General features: G+C 50.1%; 1 protein-coding gene across 2 annotated transcripts in view; it reads right to left on the minus strand.

Moving 5' to 3' along the window:
• Positions 1-26,913, minus strand: part of gars1 (glycyl-tRNA synthetase 1) — a 51,283-nt gene that overhangs the window by 22,956 nt on the left and 1,414 nt on the right. For both annotated transcript variants that reach the window (XM_069914954.1, XM_069914953.1), the window contains exons 2-6: positions 22,178-22,279; positions 13,865-13,967; positions 8,446-8,587; positions 5,459-5,547; positions 2,984-3,060 (exon numbers count right to left, since the gene is read on the minus strand). In XM_069914954.1, coding sequence (XP_069771055.1) covers positions 2,984-3,060; positions 5,459-5,547; positions 8,446-8,587; positions 13,865-13,967; positions 22,178-22,279 — 513 coding nt within the window. The remainder of the gene's footprint in view (positions 1-2,983; positions 3,061-5,458; positions 5,548-8,445; positions 8,588-13,864; positions 13,968-22,177; positions 22,280-26,913) is intronic.

The following is a 26,913-nucleotide window of genomic DNA, read 5'->3' on the forward strand; positions in this document are numbered from 1 at the left end:
TTTGTGGCACGCACAGTCAAGTCACGACATAATAGCTGCTAACATCTGCCATATAGGACTTTGTGGCTTATTGGCCTTTCCACAAGGGAGTAACGTTCCACCACGTCAGAATGGATGAAGCTCTCCATGCTCCCACGATTGAACAGGCAGCTTGTCTCGTGCCCATTTACCTTGATGTTCATCATCAATCTGGCAAGTTAGTGAGGGCTACCTTGATCCAGCGCGAAGGAGCTCCATAGATGCGGTGGAGTGTTCAGGTGCTCGATTCCAAGATGGCGGCCCCCATGTGCACTACTGGGTTGAGAAGATGGTGGATCCTACACAGTGTTGCTGGGTTTTGAGAGCGGCTTAGATTTACACACCTTTGCATAACGCCTTTTCTTTCCACAGCAAGAGCAGGCAGTGCCTTTTGCCGGGCAGCATTTTCTGGGGTGTTGTGCAGGCCGCAGAAGTAGCGATTCGTGTGCTCACTGAATACGGCAGCCGCAGTTGGGTCACTGGCGGGAGGTGGTCTGCAGGCTTATGGCCCTCCCATATCCCAAGATGGGCAGTGCCCGCGATAACCACGAGGCGGCCACATTGTCGGCTGAGGAGGCGCCAATATTTTGGAGGGCCACCTCTTGCACGTCTGCTAGTTCGACTGCCCTCTAAGTCGACCTCACCCTGCTCCAACAGTCTCTGCTGGATCTGATGCCCGCAATGTAGGCGTCTCTGATCAAGTCCTCTGTGCTCATGCAGCCGTCACGCCTTGCAGCCGCAGGCCCGTCCAAGAGTTTGCAGGGCCCAAAGGTACTTGCCGCTCGATTCCCCGGGTCACTGTTTTTGGTTAGCCAGGAGGTGCCTAGTGTGGACCTCATTTAACTTCCTCTGATATTGGCTTTTTATTATTTCCATCGTCCCTGATCATCGAATATACCAGGGGCCCGACTGGGAATATAATATTTGCAGACCGTCATTCTCTGATTGAACAATAGTAGAGGAGGCCTGCAGGAACGCTTCAAAGCAATGCAGCGAGTTCAAAGCTGTTGGATGCGTCAGGCAATTGTGGGTCAAGTTTCAGCTTTTCTGGTTTCAAAATCTGCTCCATTATCCAAATAAAACTTTTAATAAAACTGATGCACCATCGATAACATCAGAAGTCTAGAAATTAAATAGAAACTGATGGGCTTTTATTAACAACGGAATGGAGGCACGTCCATGCTGGTCGACTGTCCTGGACTGAGGATGGAGCTGTGGCACAGTCACCTTTATTCAGAGGTCTGTGGGAGAAGCCTCAGGCACAGTCAGCCAAGGGGCATGTCCAGACAAACTATTACAAGTACTAACACAGCGAAAACATATACAGAATCAGCATTTATTGTCCTGAACAAGCCATGAAATTCGGTGTTTTGCAGCAGTATCATAGAGCAAACATACATATTATAACCATCTTATGACATTATATAAAAAAATAAAATAACAATAAATAGTGCACGAAAAGGCAGTGACTTTGATTCATTGATTATTCAGGAATCTGATGGCAGCGGGGAAGAAGCTGTCCTTGTGCCATTGAGTGCTTTACCCTTTTCCCCCTTGCTAGCACAGTGAAGAGATGGCCTGGGTGGTGGGGGTCTTTGAGGATAGAGGCTGCTTTCTTAAGATGCCGTCTCATGTAGATGTCCATGATGGAGTGAAGCCTGATACCTATGATGTCACAGGCCGAGTTAACAACCCTCTGGAGTATATTCTTGTCCTGAGATTTGGCTTCTCCATACCAGCCTGTGATGCAACCAGCCAGAACCCTCTCCACGGTTCATCTTCGAGGTTTTCAAGAGTCTTCAGTGTCATACCGAACCTCCTCAGACAGCTCACAAAGTATAGCCGTTGACGAGCCTTCTCTGTGATTGCATCAACGTGGAGGCTCCAGGACAGATCCTCGGAGATATTGACACCCAGGAATTTGTAGTTCTTGACTTCTCCACTATTGAGCCCTCGATGAGGACTGGTTTACCACAACCCATCAACCCAGGATGGTATCATCCCTGGTGAAGTTAGCTTACTCCCCAAATCTCCATACACTGTGAGAAGACATCAACTCCACCCTCCCTCTTTCATAAGTCTGTTTCTGTACTAGAGGGTATGGAGGGATAAACAGAAGAATGCAATTTAAATTGACATCATAGTGGGATGAAAGGCCTGATCCTGTGCTATTAACAATGAAAAGAGGACAAAGGAGAGTCCACAGGACATTTAGGAACCCAATGCCCTCACAGGGTTTTCCAGCTAATAATTGGGTGAACAAGGCAGTGAAGACAAGACACTCAACAGGCTTTGACTGAGATGCACTGTGCTCTTGAGATCAGCAAAAGGCATCGTTCAGACATCCATGTGAGGTGCTGCTTGCTGCAGGCAGTCAACATTGCAAAGGATGCCCATCAGCCTGGTCACAACCTCTTCTCACTGCTACCTTTGAAGCCTTAAGACCAGCATCTCTCAGTTCGAGAACAGTTTTCAATTGCGATCAAGCTCTTGAACCTCCCTTTGTTAAACTAATCAGGGGCTGGATCCAACACCACAAGATACAATAATGCAACACCACAATTTGTTTCATGCAGTATGGTAAATGAGAATAATTATCATCCATCAATCTTTTGCATTCTCAATTTTTTTCCTTATGGTTTCTTACCTGTTTGGATGCAGCAAGAATTCTGGAGTAAATTTATATTGTACAATGTATATTACAATGTATATCACTATCCGGGGGCTAGGCCGCAGGGATCGCTCCGGGGGCCAGGCCGCAGGGATCGCTCCGGGGGCCAGGCCGCAGGGATCGCTCCGGGGGCCAGGCCGCAGGGATCGCTCCGGGGGCCAGGCCGCAGGGATCGCTCCGGGGGCCAGGCCGCAGGGATCGCTCCGGGGGCCAGGCCGCAGGGATCGCTCCGGGGGCCAGTAATAGCATCAGTGGCTGACAAATGGCTACAAGCAAATGCAGAGCGCTCTTTACCTGGGTGATGACATCTTCCATTATGGCTTTCCTCTCTGCTGAGCATTTCTTGTCGGACATCAGTTTCTGCAAATGAGCTACAAGGGTGGAGTGAATGAGTGAACCCCATCTTGTACGACACCATCACCCCCGCCTGCTGCTTAGGTTTGATACAGTAGCACTTGACCAACACTGGCTGAGCTCTCCAGCACTTGGGGCAACCAAGTAAACGAGCTTTTTCTCTTTCTCCAGACACTTCCTGATCTGCTGAGTATTTCCAGCATTTGCTCTGGATTTTATTTCAAAAGGGATTTGCACGAGACCTTTGTAGCTACAGGGATCATGGTAAAGCAGGAATTGGGGGCTGCGGCTATGTTATTGCATGTAGTTTTAAGCTTGAAGGGCCGAATAGCCTTTTGCATTTGCATTCTATGACTCTATGTAAAGGTCAACTCTTTACTCTCAGTCCTTAGCACAATGGGCATTTGAGTAGCAAGTCTGACAGCGGTGCAATCAAATGGTCCTCAGAGACTTCTGAACATTACACTCATCTTGACCATGCTATAAGATATTGGCACAGAAGTAGGCCATTCAGCCCATCGAGTCCATGCCATCATTCCATCATGAGCTGATCCATTCTCCCACTCAGCTCCACACCCCGGCCTTCTGCCCATAACCCTTGATACCCTGACTATTCAGATACCTATCAATCTCTGTCATAAATACACTCAATGAACCTGGCCTCCACAGCTGCCCGTGGCAGCAAATTGCAAAGGATCACCTCTCCCCACTATGGGAGACAACTCTCCCGCATCTACTCTTTCCAGTCCTTTCAACATTTGTAATGCTTCTATGAGGTCTCCCTTCATTCTTCTAAACTGCAAGGAGTCCAGTCCAAGAGCTGTCAAACTTTTCTCATTTGCTTATCCCTTCATTTCAGCAATCATTCTTGTGAATCTTCTCTGAACCCTCTACAATGCCAGCATATCCTTTCTTAAATAAGGAGCCCAAAACTATACCCCATACTCCAAGTGAGGCCTCACCAGTGCCTTATAAAGCCTCAGCATCACATCCCTGCTCTCGTCTCCTATTCCTCTCTCTATGAATGCTAACATAACATTCACCTTCACCGACTCATCCTGGAGGTTAACCTCAAGACCAGTGGTTCTCAACCTTTTTTCTTTCCTCTCACAGTGGAAGGGAAGGTTGAGAATCACTCCTCTCGACCCAATTGCTACTGAAATATTTTGCTTGAAAAAAATTGCCATTTTCTTTGGAGTTCTGAAACCATGCACATAACGAGTCAATGAGGTACGATTAAAACAGTGGTTTGCAAACTTTTTCTTTCCACCCACATCCCACCTTAAGCAATCCCTTATTAATTACAGAGCACCGATGGCATAGGGATCATACTAAAGCAGGAATTGTTAAAATGGTCTGTGAGTGGAAAGAAAAAGGTTGAGAACCATTGCTTTAGGATATCCTCCACAAGGACACCCAAGTCCCTTTCTGCCTCCGAATTTTGAATTTTCTCCCCATCCAAATAGTCTACCCTTTTATCCCTTCTACCAAAGTGCATGATGACACTTTCCATTATTGCATTTCACTTGCCACTTGGCTCATTCTCCTCATACAATTTTCTCTGCCATTCTCAGTTTCTTCCTCATTACCTGCCCCTCCACCCATCATCTGTAAGCTTAGCCAGAAAGCCATTTATTCCACCATCCAAATCATTACCATATGATGTAAAAAGAAGTGGCCCCAGCACTGACCCCTGGGGAACACCACTGATTACCAGTAACCAACCGTGGCCCACAATGCACCAGGACCCCTTTTGCTCCCCACCTACTGTCCACAGTGTTCCTGGGCAGATCCCAAATAATAAGGACTGCTCCCATACCGTGAATCCATTGAATCAAATTGATAACTTCTCCAGAGTCAATTGTTTCAGTGTTTCTAATGGAGGCTGGGCAACAAATTATGATCAGTGCAACATCTTTATAGTGCCAGTGATTAGAACCGGAGCTCGAATCCTGCATTGACTGTTAGGAGCTTGTACGTTCTCCCCACGCCTGCGTTGGGGCTCCAATTTCTTTCCACCGTTCAAAACGTTCCAGGGGTTGTAGGTTAATTGGGTGTAAGTTGGGTGGCACAGACACATGGGCCAAAATGGCCTGTTACTGTGCTGTATGTCTAATTTTTAAAAATTAATCTAAGTGGGGAGAGCAGAACAGTAAGAAATGCAAGGTATCCAGGGGTTATATGGTGGAAGACCGAGGGACAGAATATTGGATCCTCCTTGAAAGGCTATGGGAAACATGGAATCTCTTCTGGGAGCTTGAGGTGAGATGGTCATTAGGACCATTACGTTCAGCTGGTCCTCTTTCCCTACATCTTGGTCCAAAGCTCCTGCAGGTGGAGACCTCCTGTTCATCCAGTGGGTCCTAGTGGGATATTGGGGGGTCACCCCCAACCTCCTGTAGCAGATAGCGTTACCTTTCAGCAGATGGTCGGCACGGAAACACTCCCCGTTCTTCAGGTCCTTCACCATGTAGTCGGCAAACTTGTCCACGTGACCGGATGTCCTGCAATGCCAACCAATCACCACAGCTCAACCAGGAGACCTTACCCGCACAGAGTTCTGAGCCTGCTCACCCACCCCACTCCAGAGTGATGGCTTAAAGGACACCCAATAACTGAAGCCCCGACACCTCATTATCAGGGTGATCAATGCCTCTACATGACAATCCCCAGAACATACATGTGGGAATTCCTCCACACAACTGTTGGATAGAGACCAATTTGACAACCTTTTACAGGATCAAATTGAGAGGGTCCTGTTGGGCTGCATCACTGTGTGGGATGGGAGCTGCAAAGCATTGGACCAGAAGTCAATACAGAGGATCATCAAAATGGCTGAGATCATCATTTTCCTCTATAGACAAAATCTACCAGGAACGTTGCTTAAATAGAACTCAAAGAATTATTGATGACCCTTTCCACAGGATCGAAGAGGTGGGACAAGAGCATCAAAATCAGGACTGCTAGGCTGGGAAATAGCTTCTTTCCACAGGCTGTGAGACTGATGAACAGAATCATATAACCACAAGTCTCTCATAAATGAAATGATTCCAAAACACACTTAGGGTCAGGGTGGAGGGTGAGGAGTTTATAAGAGATGTGCGGGGCACGTTAATTTTGACAAAATAGTAGATGCCTGAAGTTTGCTGCCAGGAGTAGTGGAGGAGACAGAGTTTAAGAGGATTCGAGAAAGGCACATGAACGGGTAAGGATAGGAGGGATCTGGATCTGCACAAAACAATTTTGAATTAGCTTAGGCATCATGTGCGACACAGACACGCAGGCCAAAGGGCATGTTCCTCTGCAGTACGGTTCCCCGCAATGCAAACCCGGCCCTTGGTCCTTCTTACAATCAGAGTTGCAACCTTGGATAAAATTGGACTGGACGGGCAGGTGAGAATGGATGGTAATTAATCCCCAGAGTCAGGAGAAGAAGGAACAAACGGTGAGCTCAAGGAGAATGGACACCTTAGGTTTCATTTAATTAATGCTAAACCAGGACCCACTATCCATTTAAGGCAGCAATCATGTCATGGACGGATGGGAATAACCATATAACCACATCCAGCACAGAACAGGCCAATTTGGCCCTACTAGTCCATGCCGTAGCAAATCCCCACCCTCCTAGTCCCACTGACCAGCACCCGGTCCATACCCCTCTAGTCCTCTCCTCTCCATGTAATGATCCACTCTTTCCTTAAATGTAACCAAGGATCCCGCCTCGACCACGTCTGCCGGAAGCTCATTCCACATCCCTACCACCCTCTGCGTAAAGAAACTTCCCCTCATGTTCCCCTTATCATTTTCCCCCTTCAATCTTAAACCATGTCCTCTAGTTTGAATCTCCCCCTTTCTTAATTGAAAAAGCCTATCCACATTTACTCTGTCTGTCCCTTTTAAAATCTTAAACACCTCTATCAAGTCCCCTCTCAATCTTCTATGCTCCAGAGAAAAAAGCCCCAGTCTGCACAACCTTTCCCTGGAACTCAGACCCTGAAATCCTGTCAACATTCTCGTGAACCTTCTCTGCACTCTCTCTATTTTGTTTATATCTTTCCTATAATTTGGTGACCAAAACTGCACACAGTACTCCAAATTTGGCCTCACCAATAAGTTAGATGAAAATGCCATAGAATATTACAGCACAGAACAGGCCCTTCTCCACGATGTTGGGCTGACCTTTAGATACCTGCTCCACAACACTTGAACCCTTCCCCACCTCACACCCATAACCCCCTATTTTTCTCACACCCATGTGCATCTCATGTAGTGGAACATCACTCGTCCCTCTAAGAATATGAGCCACCGCTCCAGGGTGGTGCTGCTGCTTGGCGCAATGGGTCTATTTAGCATGTCAATGTTTATTAACTTTGCAGATGACATTGTGGAGTTGTAGAATGAGAGATATGTTGTCAAAGGATTCATCAGGATATAAACCCATTGGAAATTATGGGCAGAGAAATTATGACTTGGATGAGGACGTAGAGGGGTGGGGGGTCAGTAAGTTTGGAGATGATACAAAGGTTGGAGTTGTTGCAGAAAGTCTTTGTATGTTACAACAGGATATGGACAGGAAGCAGAGTTGGGCAGAGAAGTGACAGGTGGAGTTCCATTCAGATAAGTGTGAAGCTCAAACTTGAAGGAGGCCTACAAGGTGACTGGCAGGATTCTTAACAGAGAGGATGAACAGAGGCATCTTGGGGTCCAGGTCCATATGTCCCTCAAGTTTTTCTCTTTGGAACCACAAAGAATAAGAGGCGACTTTAATAGAGGTGTATAAGATTAGGTAAGGATTTGATAGGGCGGACAGCAGCACATTTTTCCAAGGCCAACAATAGTAAATAAGAGGAGACCTGTTTGAGGAGTATGAGGGGCGTTTAGGGGAGATGTAGGAGTTTTTTTAAAAAAACATTGGTGAATGTCTGGAATTCATTGCTGGGGATGGTGGTGGAGGCTGGTACAATAGGGGCATTCAAAAGACTCAGACAGTCACATGAAGTTAAGTAAAATTGAGGATTATGGGTGCAAGGGAGGGAAGGGTGAGATTGCTGTGGAGTAGTTTTACATAGGTCAGCACAAGGGCCTGTACTCTGCTCTAATGTTCCATATTTCTTGTTCCTTTGATGTTTAAGGAGCTCAAATTGCTCATTGTTTACTCTGTAAAATCTAGAATCACAGCTCCTCAGACTATCCAGATCTACACATGACTGAGGATCCCAAAACCATGATCCCATTCCAATAAATTTCAGCTGTCCACGATCAGGGTCATTGTTGGGTCGAGGTATCTATGAATCACTGTGCAAATCTCACACAAACCGAGTGCAGCCCATCTGTCCCATCACCCTACCCCAACACTTGCTCCCACAATCCCCATCCCCAGCACACACAGTCCTGGGACTTACTTGAGGACAGGTTCGGGAGTCAGCATCGTGCAGTCGATCTCCAGTATCTGTTCTTCCTGGATGAAGTGTTGCCGCCAGATCTGAAGGGTGTTGTTCTTCAGAGCGCAGCCAACAGGACCAAAATCGTACAGACCACTCACCCCTGGGCCAGGAAGAGGAACACACCAGTCACCCAGAAAATCAGACAGTGTGAAAACAGGCATCTTGGCCAAACATGCCCATACCAACCAAAATGTCCCGCCATCACTAGTCCCACCTGCCTGCGTTTGGCCCATATCCCACTGAACCCATCTTATCTAGGTACATGTCCGAATGTTTAAATATTTTTACCTCAACCTCCTCCTCCAGCAGCCCGTTCCATCCATCCACCACCCTCTGGCCAAAATGTTACCCATGAGGCGGGGCAGAAGAAGCCGGGACACCTGAAGGGCAGAGGCAGCCGGGTCCCCACAATGCTCCAGGCTGAAAACTTCTCAAATGTGGCCGTGCATGTTGATAGGGTGGTAAAGAAGGCATGGGCTATGTTAGCCTGCATTGGGTGGGTTACCTAAGAACATAGAACAGTACAGCACAGTACTGGCCCTTCGGCCCTCGATGTTGTGCTGACCCATATATTCTTTCCTTAAAAAAAGCACTAAAGCCTCCCTACCCTGTAACTCTCTATTTATCTTCCATCCATGTGCCTTTTTCTCTTAAATGCCTCCAAAGTTTCAGCCTCCACCACCATCCCTGGCAAAGCATTCCAGGCACCCACAGCTCTCTGCAATAAAAAAAACTTACCCCTGATGTCTCCCCTAAACTTCCCTCCCTTTACTTTGTACTCATGTCCTCTGGTGTTTGCCATTCCTGCCCGAGGAAACAGGCACTGGCTGTCCTCCCTATCCATGCCTCTCAATCTGGTCGACCTCTATCCTTCTTCGCTCCAAAGAGAAAAGTCCCAGCTCTGCTAACCTTGCAACATCCTGGTAAATCTCCTCTGCACCCTCTCCACAGCTTCCACATCCTTCCTGTAATGAAGTGACCAGAACTGAAAACAATACTTCTAAAGTGTGGTCTTACGAGAGATTTGTAGAGTTGCAACATGACCTCTCTACTGAATTCAATCCCCCTATTAATGAAGCCCAACATCCTACAGCCTTCTTAACTATCCTATCAACCTGTGCAGCGACCTTGAGGAATGAGATGTATGGATTTGAAGCCCAAGGTCATGACACCCTTAAGTAACCAACCATTAACCCTGTACTCATCCTTCTCATTAGTCCTTCCAAAATACATCACCTCACATTTATCCAGATTGAAGCCATCTGCCAATCTTCTACCCAACTCTGCATCCTGTCTATATCCTCTTGTAACCTTTGACAACCTTCAACTCCAACCACAACTCCTCCAACCTTTGTGTCATCCACAAACTTACTGACCATTCCTTCCACAGGGGACACAGCACAGATCCCTGCAGCACTCCACTAGTCACTGACCTCCAGGCAGAATACTGTCCTTCCTCCACTTCTCTCTGCTTTCATCCTACAAGCCAATTATTTTCTACTGATCCCGTTACATGATTTTCTCAGTAAGTCTTTCATGGGGGAACTTGCTAAGATCCATGTAGACCTCATCTACTGCCTTATCCTCATCAATTTCTTTTTTACCATCTTCCTTTCACAAAGCCATCCTTGAGTAGACTACACTTCTCCAAATGCTCATAGATCCTATCCTTAAGAACCTTCTCCATTAGTTTACATATCACTTTCTTAAGATTCACCGATCTTTAATTCTAGGATTCTCCTTATTACTTTTTTTTTAAACAAGGAGACTACATTTGCCATTCTCCAATCCTCCAACACTTACCCTATGGCCAAACAGGACTCAAAGATCATAGCTATTTCCCTCGCTTCCCACAGCAACCTGGGATATATCATGTCCAGCCCCAAGGGCTTATCAATCTTGATGTTTTTAAAAAGATCCAACACTTCCTTAATTTCCACATTGTCCAGCACACAGGCCTGTTCAATTCTGATCTCACCCTGATCAAGGTCCTTTTCTCTTGTGAGTACTGATGCAAATTATTCATTTCGAACCTCCCCAACCTCCTCCTCCAGGCACATGTTGCCTCCTTTATCCTTTAGTGGCCCCACCATCATTCTCATCATCTTTCTGTTCTTCACACACGCATAGAATGCCTTGGGGTTCTCCTTAATTCTACACGCCAAGGCCTTCTCATGCCCCCTTCAAGTTTTTTCTTAAGCTCCTTCTTGGTTATCATATACTTCTCATGTTTCCTGCTTCCTATATCTAACATATGCTGCCTTCTTCCTTTTGACTTGTGGCGAGACCCGTTTCGTCAGCCATGGTTTCCTTTTCCTACCAACTTTTTCTTGTCACAGTGGGACACACCTATCTTGAACCCTGCTCGTGGTCCCTCAACTTCCTCCATTACTTCTGTGCTTTCACCCTTAAACAATTTATTCTCACTCGTTCCTGCCTCATCCCTTCATAATTAGCCCTTCCCCAGTCAAGTACTTTCCCAGCTTGACTGCTTATATCTTTATCCATTACTATATTGAAGCTAAGGGAGTTGGTGGTCATTCTCACCAAAATGCTCCCCCAAGAGTTCCACCACCTGACCAGGTTCATTTCCCAGATCTAGTATGGCCTCTTTTCTTGTCTGCCCGTCCACATACTGTATCAGGAATCCTTCTTGCACACACTTGACAAATTCAGCCCCATATATCCCTCTTGTAGTCAGTAGATGCCAGTCAATACTAACAACAACACTGTATTTCCCACACTATTTCAAAATCTGCCTGCTTATCTGCTCCTCACTGTCCCAAAGGCTATTTGGGAGTCCAAAGACTACTTCCAGTGCAGTGATAGCTCCCTTCCCGTTTCTGACTTCCACCTAGACCGACTCAGTGGACACTCCCTCTGCAGCCTCCTCCCTTTCTATAGCTGTGATACTATCCCTGACCAATGCTACTCCCACTCTAACCCCCCCCCCCCACCTTCCATCCTCTATTACTTTTAAAACACTTAAACCCTGGTACTTGCATTAAGCGATCCTGCCCTTCCTCCAGCCAAGTCTCTGTAATGGCCACAACATCGTAGTTCCACGTACTGATCCGTACTCTAAGTTCATCCCCTTTATTCCTTACACTCCTAGCATTGGAATAGACACATTTCAAACCCTTGAACTGGCTACCTTTATATTTTTCCCCTGCCTGCCCTTACTCACAAGCTGAGAGCACACAGCATCTTGCTTTTGTCCTTCTACCCCTAATCTCTGCCCTCATCTTCTGGTTCCCTGCCAAACTAGTTTAAACCCTTCCCGACAGCTCTAGCAAACCTGCCCACTAGGGTGTTGGTCACCCTCCAGTTCTGTTGCAGCCCGTCCTCTTTGTACAGGTCAGACCTTCCCCAGAGTGATCCCAATGATCCACATATCTGAACCCCTTCTCACTGCACCAACATTTCCTATTCCTACCCTCTCTGGCATGTTGCAGAGGCACCAATCCTGAGATTACCATCCCTGAGGTCCTTCCTAACTCCCTATATCCCCTCTTTTAGGACCTCATCCCACAACATCTGGCTGCTCATCCTCCCCCCTCCAGAACTCTATCAGAGGCATCCCTGACTCTGACACCAGGGAGGCAACATACCATCCGGGACCTCAACCTTGTTCACAGAACCTCCTATCCACTTGTTTAATCAACGAGTACCCAATCACCATCACTCTCCTCTTCTCCCCCCTTCCCTTCTGAGCCAGGGAGGGGTCAGCCTCTGTACCGGAGATGTGACCACCTCGACTTGTCCCTGGTAGGTCCCCGCAAAAGTACAATCCACTTGTTGAGGGGATCGGCCCCGGGGGGGGGGGGGGGGGGGGGGGGGGCTCTGATCCTTCTGTCTCTTCCCCTTCCCTCTCCTGATGGTCAACCAGTTACCTGGCTGCAGTTCACCCAACTCCAGGTCCAGGTCTCTAACTCAGTTTGTCAGGAGCTGCAACTGGATGCTCCTTTTGCAGGTGTAGTCATCAGGAACAAATGTGCTGTCCCCAACTTCCCACCTCCTACAACTGGAGCACTGGACTGCCCTAACCGCTGCCTCCATTACCCACTCCTAAGTTAAAGAAACTTACCATCCTTACCTCACTGGGCGTAAACTTTTACTCAGCCTCTGCTCTCTGAAGCCTCTCGAGCCAAAGCCTCAGACCTCCAACCTTTCTGAGCATTCTCAATCTATTTTTAATCAAGACAGGCCTAAAGCCTGTGTCCCTCAACTACACCAATTGACCTACAAACCCCAGATTAATTGTAGGGTGGCTGGAAATGGAGCATTCGGAGGAAACCCACGCAGGTCATGGGACAAACTCCTTACAGACAGAGCCGGATTGAAACTCGGGTCTCGGGCGCTGTAATAGTGTTGCGCTAACCGCTACGTTAACTCCGCAGTAAAAGTAAGAAAATCAGTTGCATTCATGAGGCTGCCCTTGGAATACTTTGTGCATTCTGATTACCCCTTTCAGGAAGTGCTTGGAGGTTTTGAAAGAGGTACAGCAGAGGTACACTAGACACTGCCTGGATTAGAAGTTATGGGGAGAGGCTTGCCCTCTCATGGAGGGGGCCTGAGGCGGAGGGCAGACCTGTTTATGAAGTCGTGGGGGACATTGATAGGGTAGGCAGTCGGAACCTTTCTCCCACGATAATGCACAAAAGTCTGCAGACACCATCAAACAGTGTACTTAATAGAGCAAAGATAAAGATACATTACCAACGTTTTGGGCTTTTCCAAACCTTGAAGGGCTCCAGCCCAAAACGTTCGTTATGTATCTTTATCTTTGCTACATAAAGTACTGTTTGAGCAGATGAGTTTCTCCAGCATTGTTTTTACAGAACAAGGTAATGTATGGGGCAGGTTTCTTTTTCCAGAGAGCGTTGAGTACCTGGAATGAGCTGCTGGGGGACTGGTGGTGGAAGCAGATACAATAACAGCATGTAAGAGGCATTAAGGCGAATATGTGGCTGCAAGCTACAGTTTCAGTTTCAATTATGTTGTGGTAGTATGAATGTTACTGACCCATTACAAAGCCCAAGCACTTAACATCGGCCCCATGAAAGCATAGGCCCCACTCATGAAGCAGGCACTTAGCACACACCACAGACTGCAGCCAACAACACAGGAAGCGGGTTTGAAGAAACAATAAATGAACTCTCCGACTTGCAGCCCAAAAGGACAGGAGAGCAGAGGAAGGTCAGATGAGAGCGTGGGAGGTGTCGCAACAATCCGCATTCTATGATGGGGAAGCGCAGCATTCAGTCACTACTCTCTAGACCCAGGGACAGGTTCGAAGGGCAGGCAAGGATTCTCTAGTCCAAGACAGAAACTTAACAGATGCACACTTCCCGAAATGAGGCCAGCATTCTCATACCTCCATAGATGGCAAAAGCCTGATCGTAGAAGAACCTCCGCTTCAGAGTGTCCTCCATTTTGGTTCGGTCAACCACATCATCCTTGGGTTGCAAGGCCAACTCCTGAGGGTTAAAAGAACAGCATTAAGTACTGAATTAAAATAACAACCAGGTATCATCAATGGCAGGAAACAATTTTCAACAGGATTGATCAAACATACAAGCCAAATCAGTATCCACCATGTGCAGTAACAGCGAGAGCACCTATACATAAAGATGTACGACCAGTACCCCCGGTCCACACACAGCGAGGGTCCACAAACTGTAACCCCGGACCACACACAGTGAGGGTCCACGACCAGTAACCCCGGTCCACACACAGTGAGGGTGAACGACCAGTAACCCCGGTCCACACACAGTGAGGGTGCACGACCATTAACCCCGGTCCACCCACAGTGAGGGTGCACGACCAGTAACCCCGGTTCACACACAGTGAGGATCCACGACCAGTAACCCCGGTCCATACACAGTGAGGGTGCACGACCAGTAACCCCGGTTCACACACAGCGAGGGTGCACGACCAGTAACCCCGGTCCACACACAGCGAGGGTCCACAACATGTAACTCCAGTCCACACACAGTGAGGGTGCACGACCAGTAACCCCGGTCCACACACAGTGAGGGTGCACGACCAGTAACCCCGGTCCACACACAGTGAGGGTGCAGGACCAGTAACCACGGTCCACACACAGTGAGGGTGCACGACCAGTAACCCCGATCAACACACAGCGAGGGTCCACAACATGTAACCCCGGTCCACACACAGTGAGGGTGTACGACCAGTAACCCCGGTCCACACACAGTGAGGATCCACAACCAGTAACCCCGGGTCCACACACAGTGAGGATCCACAACCAGTAACCCCGGTCCACACAAAGTGAGGGTGCACCACCAGTAACCCCGGTCCACACACAGTGAGGGTGCACGACCAGTAAACCCGGTCCACACACAGTGAGGGTGCACGACCAGTAACCCCGGTCCACACACAGTGAGGGTGCAAGACCAGAAACCCCGGTCCACACACAGTGAGGGTGCAGGACCAGTAACCTCGGTCCACACACAGTGAGAGTGCACGACCAGTAACACCGGTCCACACACAGTGAGGGTGTACGACCAGTAACCCCGGTCCACACAGAGTGAGGGTGCACGACCAGTAACCCCGGTCCACACAGAGTGAGGGTGCACGACCAGTAACCCCGGTCCACACACAGTGAGGATGCACGACCAGTAACCCCGGTCCACACACAGTGAGGGTGCACGACCAGTAACCCCGGTCCACAAACAGTGAGGGTGCACGACCAGTAACCCCGGTCCACACACAGCGAGGGTGCACGACCAGTAACCCCGGTTCACACACAGCGAGGGTGCACGACCAGTAACCCCGGTGCACACACAGTGAGGGTGCACGACCAGTAACCCCGATCCACACACAGTGAGGGTGCACGACCAGTAACACCGGTCCACACACAGTGAGGGTGCACGACCAGTAACCCCAGTCCACACACAGTGAGGGTGCACGACCAGTAACCCCGGTCCACACACAGCGAGGGTCCACAACATGTAACCCCAGTCCACACACAGTGAGGGTGCACGACCAGTAACACCGGTCCACACACAGTGAGGGTGCACGACCAGTAACCCCAGTCCACACACAGTGAGGGTGCACGACCAGTAACCCCGGTCCACACACAGCGAGGGTCCACAACATGTAACCCCAGTCCACACACAGTGAGGGTGCATGACCAGTAACCTCGGTCCACACACAGTGAGGGTGCATGACCAGTAAACCCGGTTCACACACAGCGAGGGTGCACGACCAGTAACCCTGGTCCACACACAGCGAGGGTCCACAACATGTAACCCCAGTCCACACACAGTGAGGGTGCACGACCAGTAACACCGGTTCACACACAGTGAGGGTGCACGATCAGTAACCCCGGTCCACACACAGTGAGGGTGCACGACCATTAACCCCGGACCACCCACAGTGAGGGTGCACGACCAGTAACCCCGGTTCACACACAGTGAGGATCCACGACCAGTAACCCCGGTCCATACACAGTGAGGGTGCATGACCAGTAACCCCGGTCCACACACAGTGAGGGTGCACGACCAGTAACCCCAGTCCACACACAGTGAGGGTGCACGACCAGTAACCCCGGTTCACAAACAGCGAGGGTGCACGACCAGTAACCCCGGTCCACACATAGTGAGGGTGCACGACCAGTAACCCCGGTTCACACACAGCGAGGGTGCACGACCAGTAACCCCGGTTCACACACAGCGAGGGTGCACGACCAGTAACCCCGGTCCACACACAGTGAGGGTGCACGACCATTAACCCCGGTCCACACACAGTGAGGGTGCACGACCAGTAACCCCGGTCCACACACAGTGAGGGTGCACGACAGTAACCCAGGTCCACACACAGTGAGGGTGCACGACCAGTAACCCCAGTCCACACACAGTGAGGGTGCAAGACCAGTAACCCCGGTCCACACACAGTGAGGGTGCAGGACCAGTAACCACGGTCCACACACAGTGAGGGTGCACGACCAGTAACCCCGATCCACACACAGCGAGGGTCCACAACATGTAACCCCGGTCCACACACAGTGAGGGTGTACGACCAGTAACCCCGGTCCACCCACAGTGAGGATTCACAACCAGTAACCCCGGGTCCACACACAGTGAGGATCCACAACCAGTAACCCCGGTCCACACACAGTGAGGGTGCACGACCAGTAACCCCGGTCCACACACAGTGAGGGTGCACGACCAGTAACCCCGGTCCACATACAGTGAGGGTGCACGACCAGTAACCCCGGTCCACACACAGTGAGGGTGCACACCAGTAACCCCGGTCCACACACAGTGAGGGTGCACGACCAGTAAACCCGGTCCACACACAGTGAGGGTGCACGACCAGTAACCCCGGTCCACACACAGTGAGGGTGCAAGACCAGTAACCCCGGTCCACACACAGTGAGGGTGCAGGACCAGTAACCACGGTCCACACACAGTGAGAGTGCACGACCAGTAACCCCGGTCCACACACAGTGAGGGTGTACGACCAGTAACCCCGGTCCACACACAGTGAGGGTGCACGACCAGTAACCCCGTTCCACACACAGTGAGGATGCACGACCAGTAACCCCGGTCCACACACAGTGAGGGTGCACGACCAGTAACCCCGGTCCACACACAGTGAGGGTGCACGACCAGTAACCCCGGTCCACACACAGTGAGGGTGCACGACTAGTAACCCCGGTTCACACACAGCGAGGGTGCACGACCAGTAACCCCGGTGCACACACAGTGAGGGTGCACGACCAGTAACCCCGATCCACACACAGTGAGGGTGCACGACCAGTAACACCGGCCCACACACAGTGAGGGTGCACGACCTGTAACCCCGGTCCACACACAGTGAGGGTGCACGACCAGTAACCCCGGTTCACACACAGCGAGGGTGCACGACCAGTAACCCCGGTCCACACACAGCGAGGGTGCACGACCAGTAACCCCGGTCCACACACAGCGAGGGTCCACAACATGCAACTCCAGTCCACACACAGTGAGGGTGCACGACCAGTAACCTCGGTCCACACACAGTGAGGGTGCATGACCAGTAACCCCGGTTCACACACAGCGAGGGTGCACGACCAGTAACCCCGGTCCACACACAGCGAGGGTCCACAACATGTAACCCCAGTCCACACACAGTGAGGGTGCATGACCAGTAACCCCGGTTCACACACAGCGAGGGTGCACGACCAGTAACCCCGGTCCACACACAGCGAGGGTCCACAACATGTAACCCCAGTCCACACACAGTGAGGGTGCACGACCAGTAACCCCGGTTCACACACAGTGAGGGTGCACGACCAGTAACCCCGGTCCACACACAGTGAGGGTGCACGACCATTAACCCCGGTCCACCCACAGTGAGGGTGCACGACCAGTAACCCCGGTTCACACACAGTGAGGATCCACGACCAGTAACCCCGGTCCATACACAGTGAGGGTGCACGACCAGTAACCCCGGTTCGCACACAGCGAGGGTGCACGACCAGTAACCCCGGTCCACACACAGTGAGGGTGCACGACCAGTAACCCCGGTCCACACACAGTGAGGGTGCACGACCAGTAACCCCGGTCCACACACAGTGAGGGTGCACGACCAGTAACCCCGGTCCACACACAGTGAGGGTGCACGACCAGTAACCCCGGTTCACACACAGCGAGGGTGCACGACCAGTAACCCCGGTCCATACATAGTGAGGATCAACAACCAGTAACCCTGGTCCATACACAGTGAGGGTGTATGACCAGTAAACCCGGTCCATACACAGTGAGAATCCACAACCAGTAACCCTGGTCCACACACAGTGAGGGTGTATGACCAGCAAACCAGGTCCATACACAGTGAGAATCCACAACCAGTAACCCTGGTCCACACACAGTGAGGGTGCACGACCAGTAACCCCGGTCCACACACAGTGAGGGTGCACGACCAGTAACCCCGGTCCACACACAGTGAGAATCCACAACCAGTAACCCTGGTCCACACGCAGTGAGGGTGTATGATCAGTAAACCCGGTCCTTACACAGTGAGAATCCACAACCAGTAACCCTGGTCCACACACAGTGAGGGTGCACGACCAGTAACCCCGGTCCACACACAGTGAGGGTGCACGACCAGTAACCCCGGTCCACACACAGCGAGGGTCCACAACATGCAACTCCAGTCCACACACAGTGAGGGTGCACGACCAGTAACCTCGGTCCACACACAGTGAGGGTGCATGACCAGTAACCCCGGTTCACACACAGCGAGGGTGCACGACCAGTAACCCCGGTCCACACACAGCGAGGGTCCACAACATGTAACCCCAGTCCACACACAGTGAGGGTGCATGACCAGTAACCCCGGTTCACACACAGCGAGGGTGCACGACCAGTAACCCCGGTCCACACACAGCGAGGGTCCACAACATGTAACCCCAGTCCACACACAGTGAGGGTGCACGACCAGTAACCCCGGTTCACACACAGTGAGGGTGCACGACCAGTAACCCCGGTCCACACACAGTGAGGGTGCACGACCATTAACCCCGGTCCACCCACAGTGAGGGTGCACGACCAGTAACCCCGGTTCACACACAGTGAGGATCCACGACCAGTAACCCCGGTCCATACACAGTGAGGGTGCACGACCAGTAACCCCGGTTCGCACACAGCGAGGGTGCACGACCAGTAACCCCGGTCCACACACAGTGAGGGTGCACGACCAGTAACCCCGGTCCACACACAGTGAGGGTGCACGACCAGTAACCCCGGTCCACACACAGTGAGGGTGCACGACCAGTAACCCCGGTCCACACACAGTGAGGGTGCACGACCAGTAACCCCGGTTCACACACAGCGAGGGTGCACGACCAGTAACCCCGGTCCATACATAGTGAGGATCAACAACCAGTAACCCTGGTCCATACACAGTGAGGGTGTATGACCAGTAAACCCGGTCCATACACAGTGAGAATCCACAACCAGTAACCCTGGTCCACACACAGTGAGGGTGTATGACCAGCAAACCAGGTCCATACACAGTGAGAATCCACAACCAGTAACCCTGGTCCACACACAGTGAGGGTGCACGACCAGTAACCCCGGTCCACACACAGTGAGGGTGCACGACCAGTAACCCCGGTCCACACACAGTGAGAATCCACAACCAGTAACCCTGGTCCACACGCAGTGAGGGTGTATGATCAGTAAACCCGGTCCTTACACAGTGAGAATCCACAACCAGTAACCCTGGTCCACACACAGTGAGGGTGCACGACCAGTAACCCCGGTCCACACACAGTGAGGGTGCACGACCAGTAACCCCGGTCCACACACAGCGAGGGTCCACAACATGCAACTCCAGTCCACACACAGTGAGGGTGCACGACCAGTAACCTCGGTCCACACACAGTGAGGGTGCATGACCAGTAACCCCGGTTCACACACAGCGAGGGTGCACGACCAGTAACCCCGGTCCACACACAGCGAGGGTCCACAACATGTAACCCCAGTCCACACACAGTGAGGGTGCATGACCAGTAACCCCGGTTCACACACAGCGAGGGTGCACGACCAGTAACCCCGGTCCACACACAGCGAGGGTCCACAACATGTAACCCCAGTCCACACACAGTGAGGGTGCACGACCAGTAACCCCGGTTCACACACAGTGAGGGTGCACGACCAGTAACCCCGGTCCACACACAGTGAGGGTGCACGACCATTAACCCCGGTCCACCCACAGTGAGGGTGCACGACCAGTAACCCCGGTTCACACACAGTGAGGATCCACGACCAGTAACCCCGGTCCATACACAGTGAGGGTGCACGACCAGTAACCCCGGTTCGCACACAGCGAGGGTGCACGACCAGTAACCCCGGTCCACACACAGTGAGGGTGCACGACCAGTAACCCCGGTCCACACACAGTGAGGGTGCACGACCAGTAACCCCGGTCCACACACAGTGAGGGTGCACGACCAGTAACCCCGGTCCACACACAGTGAGGGTGCACGACCAGTAACCCCGGTTCACACACAGCGAGGGTGCACGACCAGTAACCCCGGTCCATACATAGTGAGGATCAACAACCAGTAACCCTGGTCCATACACAGTGAGGGTGTATGACCAGTAAACCCGGTCCATACACAGTGAGAATCCACAACCAGTAACCCTGGTCCACACACAGTGAGGGTGTATGACCAGTAAACCAGGTCCATACACAGTGAGAATCCACAACCAGTAACCCTGGTCCACACACAGTGAGGGTGCACGACCAGTAACCCCGGTCCACACACAGTGAGGGTGCACGACCAGTAACCCCGGTCCACACACAGTGAGAATCCACAACCAGTAACCCTGGTCCACACGCAGTGAGGGTGTATGATCAGTAAACCCGGTCCTTACACAGTGAGAATCCACAACCAGTAACCCTGGTCCACACACAGTGAGGGTGCACGACCAGTAACCCCGGTCCACACACAGTGAGGGTGCACGACCAGTAACCCCGGTTCACACACAGTGAGGGTGCACGACCAGTAACCCCGGTCCACACACAGTGAGAATCCACAACCAGTAACCCTGGTCCACACGCAGTGAGGGTGTATGACCAGTAAACCCGGTCCTTACACAGTGAGAATCCACAACCAGTAACCCTGGTCCACACACAGTGAGGGTGCACGACCAGTAACCCCGGTCCACACACAGTGAGGGTGCACGACCAGTAACCCCGGTCCACACACAGTGAGGGTGCACGACCAGTAACCCCGGTTCACACACAGCGAGGGTGCACGACCAGTAACCCCGGTCCACACACAGTGAGGGTGCACGACCAGTAACCCCGGTTCACACACAGTGAGGATCCACAACCAGTAACCCCGGTCCACACACAGCGAGGGTGCACGACCAGTAACCCCAGTCCACACACAGTGAGGGTGCACGACCAGTAACCCCGGTCCACACACAGTGAGGGTGCACGACCAGTAACCCCGGTCCATACACAGTGAGGGTGCACGACCAGTAAACCCTGGTCCACACACAGTGAGGGTGCACGACCAGTAACCCTGGTCCACTCACACTGAGGGTGCACGACCAGTAAACCCTGGTCCACACACAGTGAGGATCCACAACCAGTAATCCCGGTCCACACACAGCGAGGCTGTACGACCAGTAAACCCTGGTCCACACAAGTGAGGGTCCATGACCAGTAACCCTGGTTCATACACAATGAGGGCATATGACCAGTAACCTCACTTCACTCAAAATGAGAACCAATGTAGGTCTTGGGGAGATGGTACAATCTCTTTCCAGTTAGCAGCTGATTTGAACCTGGGTCACTGGCGCTCTAAGAGCATTATGCTAATGTCCACACTAACCATGCCACCCAATCTTATTAGGGTAGGCTCCAGGGACCAGAATGCCCTCCTCTTGTGTTTCTTCCGTTCCTAAAAATATGGTCAATGCTTTCGGTGGGAACCCTTTACGAACTCAACCTGTGCTGCTCGACCTGCTGAGTCTTCCAATGGATTTTATTTACACTCAGTGAGGAGGCTTGGGTTGGACTGGGCCCAATGGCCTGCTAGCTTGCGGCACGACTCCCCGACTCGGGAATCAGAAAGCGGAGCCAGCGAGCAGCTGAGGCGAAGGGAACAGGAGCTGTTGGAGGGCCATGTGCGACCACAGCGCCAGACTGCAGCTCAAACCTTGGCTTCCAGGATCCTTTTCCGTGCTTTCAGTTCTGCCACTGCTTTATCGACATCCACCTGTGGAGCGCTCTCGGTTTTCAGCTTCCGAACAAGGTCTCCCTGAAAAAGAACGTCAGAGCTACATTAGGACAGCGTGGAGTAGGGGACAGTCCTACAACTGGGACATTTCAATTAATAAGAGACCCAAGGTAAATGCAAGTCAGCTTTCTCCACTGAGGTTGGGTCAGGCAAAAAATATAGGAAGTCTGCAGACATAACAGTTGAAGTAAAAACACAATGTGGAGAAACTCAGCTGGTCAAACAGTGTCTTTTATATAGTGGAAGGCGTCCCTAGCAACATTGCAAATGAGTAAAAATCATTTGGCTACCGAAATAGCCAAATGATTTAAATGCCCTCTGGTCCCAGACTCTCCCACTACTGGAAACATCTTCTCGTCCCCCTATCTAGCCCTTCTAAACTCCAGCAAGGACAGCTCCTCATATGTTAACCCTTGCATCTCCAGGAGGAGAGGGTTAATTTCCAACCCCTAGATATAACTGGAGGTGCAGGAGCCTTTGGATGCTGGAATCTAAAGCAAACATCAGACAAATTCACTAGCAAGCCTTAATGAAATATGAACAGCAAATCCTGGGGCTTCACACTTCCAATATAGGTCTTCATGTTTGTACTAGCACTGACAACATTTACCCAATTATATTTTCAACAGGAATAAAATAAGCAAGTCTGCAGACACCATGATTGGAAGTAAAAACACAATGCTGGAGAAACTCAACAGGTCAAACCATGTACTTTATGTAGCAAAGATAACCAACATTTTTGGCCTGAGCCCTTCATTAAGGTATGAGAAAAATGTAGGGAGAAGGGGAAGGGGGAAGAAGCACAGGCAGGAGGTACTAGATGGATAAGGGAGGGAGGGTATACCAGCTGTGGAAGCAAGTCCGGGTGAATATATTGTCATAAAGCTTTCAAGCAGCAGGAATTCCAGATGGGGAGCAATGAGAGAGAATTCCACAGAATTTGCCTCCTGCCTGTGGACCCTAATGTGCTCATCCACTGGATTTGGTCGACTTTAACTTCTAGCAAGCTAAAATGTCAGCTGCCACCACTGTTCTGTGTTGATCCAGTAGCTCAGAAATGGCCTCTAATGTTCGGCTAGTCGTCGATTCTTTTTACAGGTTTGCAATTTCTTGTAGATATTCTGAAGCATACACGAGTAAAAGGAAAAATGCAAAATATTTAACATTTCGGTTGTAAAATGAAAAGAAGTGAGAGAAACAGAAAGTAGGCAGGAGCACCTGGTGGCTGCGTCTGCACCGTACCACTGCTAACCGAAAGCCTCAAAGGTTATGTATCTTTATCTGTACACTGCTTTATCTGCTGAGTTTTTCCCGCGTTGTGTTTTTACTCTATTTTCAACAGGAAAGTAACCTGCTTGACCGACTCCACGTTGTACAGACACACTGAAGATCTGGAACCCCCCCGTTGAGAATGGCTGGTCTACAGGATATCCAAAGGCGTGAATCCGGCCAGCACCATCATGGGCATCAGTCTTCACCCCATCGAGGACACCTACAAGAGGCGGTGTCTCAAGAAAGTAGCCTCTATCCTCAAGGACCCCTACCACCCAGGCCACGCCCTCTTCACACTGCAACCATCGGGGTGGTACAGGAGCCTAGAGACAAACACCCAGTGGCACGGTTAGTGCAACACTGTTACAGGGGTTCGAATGCGGTGCTGTCTGAAAGGAATTTGTAATTCTCTCCAGGAGGACTGGCTTCCTCCCATTGTTCAAAACGTACAGGGGTTGTTGGTCAAATGGGTGTCATTGGGAAGTGTGGGTTCGTGGGCTACTGTGCCGTATCTCTAAATTTAAAAAAAACACCTTCTTCCCTTCCGTGATCAGATTTCTGAAGGGCAATGAAATATACCTCACTTTTCCTCCTCTTTTGGGCTGATTTACATTTGTTTTTAATGTGAAATTCTTGCACCTGTGATGCTGTCGCAAAACAACGAATCTCACGACACATTCATGAGAATAAATTCTGATTCTGAAGATGAACAACCAACAGTACAGAAACAGCTTCTTCCCCCTGCGCCAATTAACTGCAGACACTACCTCACTTTTCTCTTCTTTTTAATGTAATTTACAGCAATTTGTGACCCTGTGATGCTGCCACAGTACAACCTCACTGCATACGTTCATGACAATAAGTTCTGCTTCTGAGGTTATGAAAGGAGCTGCATAAATCTCCCCTCTTCGCTACACTATTTTGATCAAAATGCACCCCACGATTACAGGGAGATAACAAGGCCACTCAATGTGGGAGGGAAGGGGGCCAGTGCCAGAGAAAAACAAAACCTGAGTAATTCATTATGGAATCAGGCAGCAGTTCAGTGGTGCAGGAAACGTGGCAGGGGCGGGTTTTGAAGATCGACACTGCAGCAGGCAGGGTGCTGAAGCTGTACACAGTGCCCAGGTCCTGCAAGCCTCCTCCCTCAAGAAGCATTTGAAAATAATTTCTATTGTTTAGATAAGAGTTCTCCTGGGACAGAATCCAATGAGCTCCAGAGGTTTTTTTTAAAAAAAACTCACGGACAACCACAAGGAAACACTGGAGGCACGAGAGGCTGCAGCAAAAGAAAAGCGATCTGCTGGAGGAAGAAAGAATCCTCCCTTCCCACCCTGGCCACCTCCTCTGTCAGTCCTGATCAATGGTTCTGACCCAAAACGCACCCGACCACCCAAGAAAAAAAAACTAGTTGACACACCAAATGTTCCTACTCCAAACATAACACACTGAAACACACAGGGAACATTTTTTACATTAATGTAAGACATAGCAGCAGTAATAGGCCATTTAGCACATCGAGTCTGCCCCACCATTTAATCATGAGCTGATTCAATCTCCCCACTCAACCTTTGATGCCCTGGCTAATTAAGAACCTATCCATCTCTGCCTTAAATACACCCAATGACCCGGCCTCCTCAACTGCCTGTGGCAACAAATTCCACAGATTTACCACCCTGAAGAAATTCTTCCGCATCTCTGTTCAAAGTGGATGCCCTTCAATCCTGAAGTTGTGCCCTCTTGTCCCAGACTCTCCCACAATGGGAAATAACATCTCTACATCTACTCTGTCCACACCTTTCAACATTTGAAATGTTTCATTGAGATTCCTCCCCCCCCCCCCCCTCCTTCATTTTCCTAAATTCCAATGAGTACTGGCCAAATCTTTTAGCATTGTTCGCAAAACCACCTGATTCACTTCGAGTCCCACTGAGGGAATACTGCAATCTGTCTGCAATTAATCCTTTCCCGTCCAGAGAATATGTTAAAGAGGGGGAATGCCTCTGCAGAATCACCAGTAGAACACAAGAATGCTGTAGGAGCTCAGCAAAACAATCCAATCTTTGGGTTTCTCAGCCTCAACATTCATCCCTCGGTCAGTTTGAGAGGGTGTACAGCAGCTATCGAGCTCTTGAACCTCCCCCTTGCTGTTTAATCGCAGACTGAGGGTTTCAGTCGTTAGCAACTTTCTGATCATATTGGAGGTTCGGAACCATAAGCTCGGAGTCACTGCTGGGACGGGTCGTGCGGGAACACTGAAGGCGAATCCATGAACCCCCTTTCTGTTCTCATCTTTCTCTTGTTGGTGGGGAGGGGGAAGAGACAGGCTAGTGGCACGTGTGTGTGTGCAAGCAAAACTTGACAAAATTTTGTATCTTGGTGTACATGACAATAAAAGAATCTTGCACACCTACAAAAACTTCCTGCACCACTGCAACATCATCTTTTCCTTGTACTAGGAAAACTGTGGGTTAGTGTAGCGGTCAGCACCACAATTTTACAGAACCAGCATTCAAATCCCTGTTTCTGCGCGAGTCTGATCCAGTTTCCTCCCACCCTTCAAAACGTACCCAAGGATTGTAGGTTAATTGGGCGGCAGATTCGCGGGCTGAAAGGACCTGTAACTGTGCTAAATCTAAAGTTTAAAAAGTGAACATTTTAATGAAGTAACCTGTTCAGCTGCAGCAAGTAGAATTTTGTTGCATTTGTTCAATAGATGACAACAAACTAATTCACCTCGTGCATGAAAGTCTTATTTGCTGTAGTCAGGGTCGGCAGTCGGCAAGATACACCAACAACAAAATTGTAAATTACCATAATGTGCCAGGAGGTCACTGGGTCGTTCTTTCCTTGACTGACTTTGATTAAATAGGGTTCAAAGAATTGAGGACCCCTACCATCCATCACACAACAATCTCTTTGACCTACTATCAATAGATAGGAGGTACAGGAGCATTCCAATCAGGACTGCCAGGCTGGGAAGCATCTTCTTCCTGCAGCCTGTGTGATTGATGAACAGCATCCCGTAACCTTGGGTCTCTTATTAATGAAATGGAGTAAATTATTCCAGAATATTACACATATTCTATTTATCGGGAGGTGATTATTATGTGCCACGTGAGAAATGTATGGTGTGTACCGTGGTCTGATCGTGTATGTAGTCAGATGATAATTAACTCAATATTCCAAGCAGCAGTTAGTGCAAAAAAAATCTCAATAGTTTTGGCAGATCTTTTGGTTGCCCCACAGTTAGGGCACATACAAAATGGAAACAGGACCATTTGGCCCACAAGCCTGAGCCGTGAGCCGCCCAAATGATCTCCAACCCCTGGTATGTTATGAATGGAGGAAACCTCATGCAGACAAGGGAAGATCGTACAAAT

This window comes from Narcine bancroftii, chromosome 1 (genome assembly GCF_036971445.1).
Source record: "Narcine bancroftii isolate sNarBan1 chromosome 1, sNarBan1.hap1, whole genome shotgun sequence".
In the NCBI taxonomy this organism is placed as follows: Eukaryota; Metazoa; Chordata; class Chondrichthyes; order Torpediniformes; family Narcinidae; genus Narcine; species Narcine bancroftii.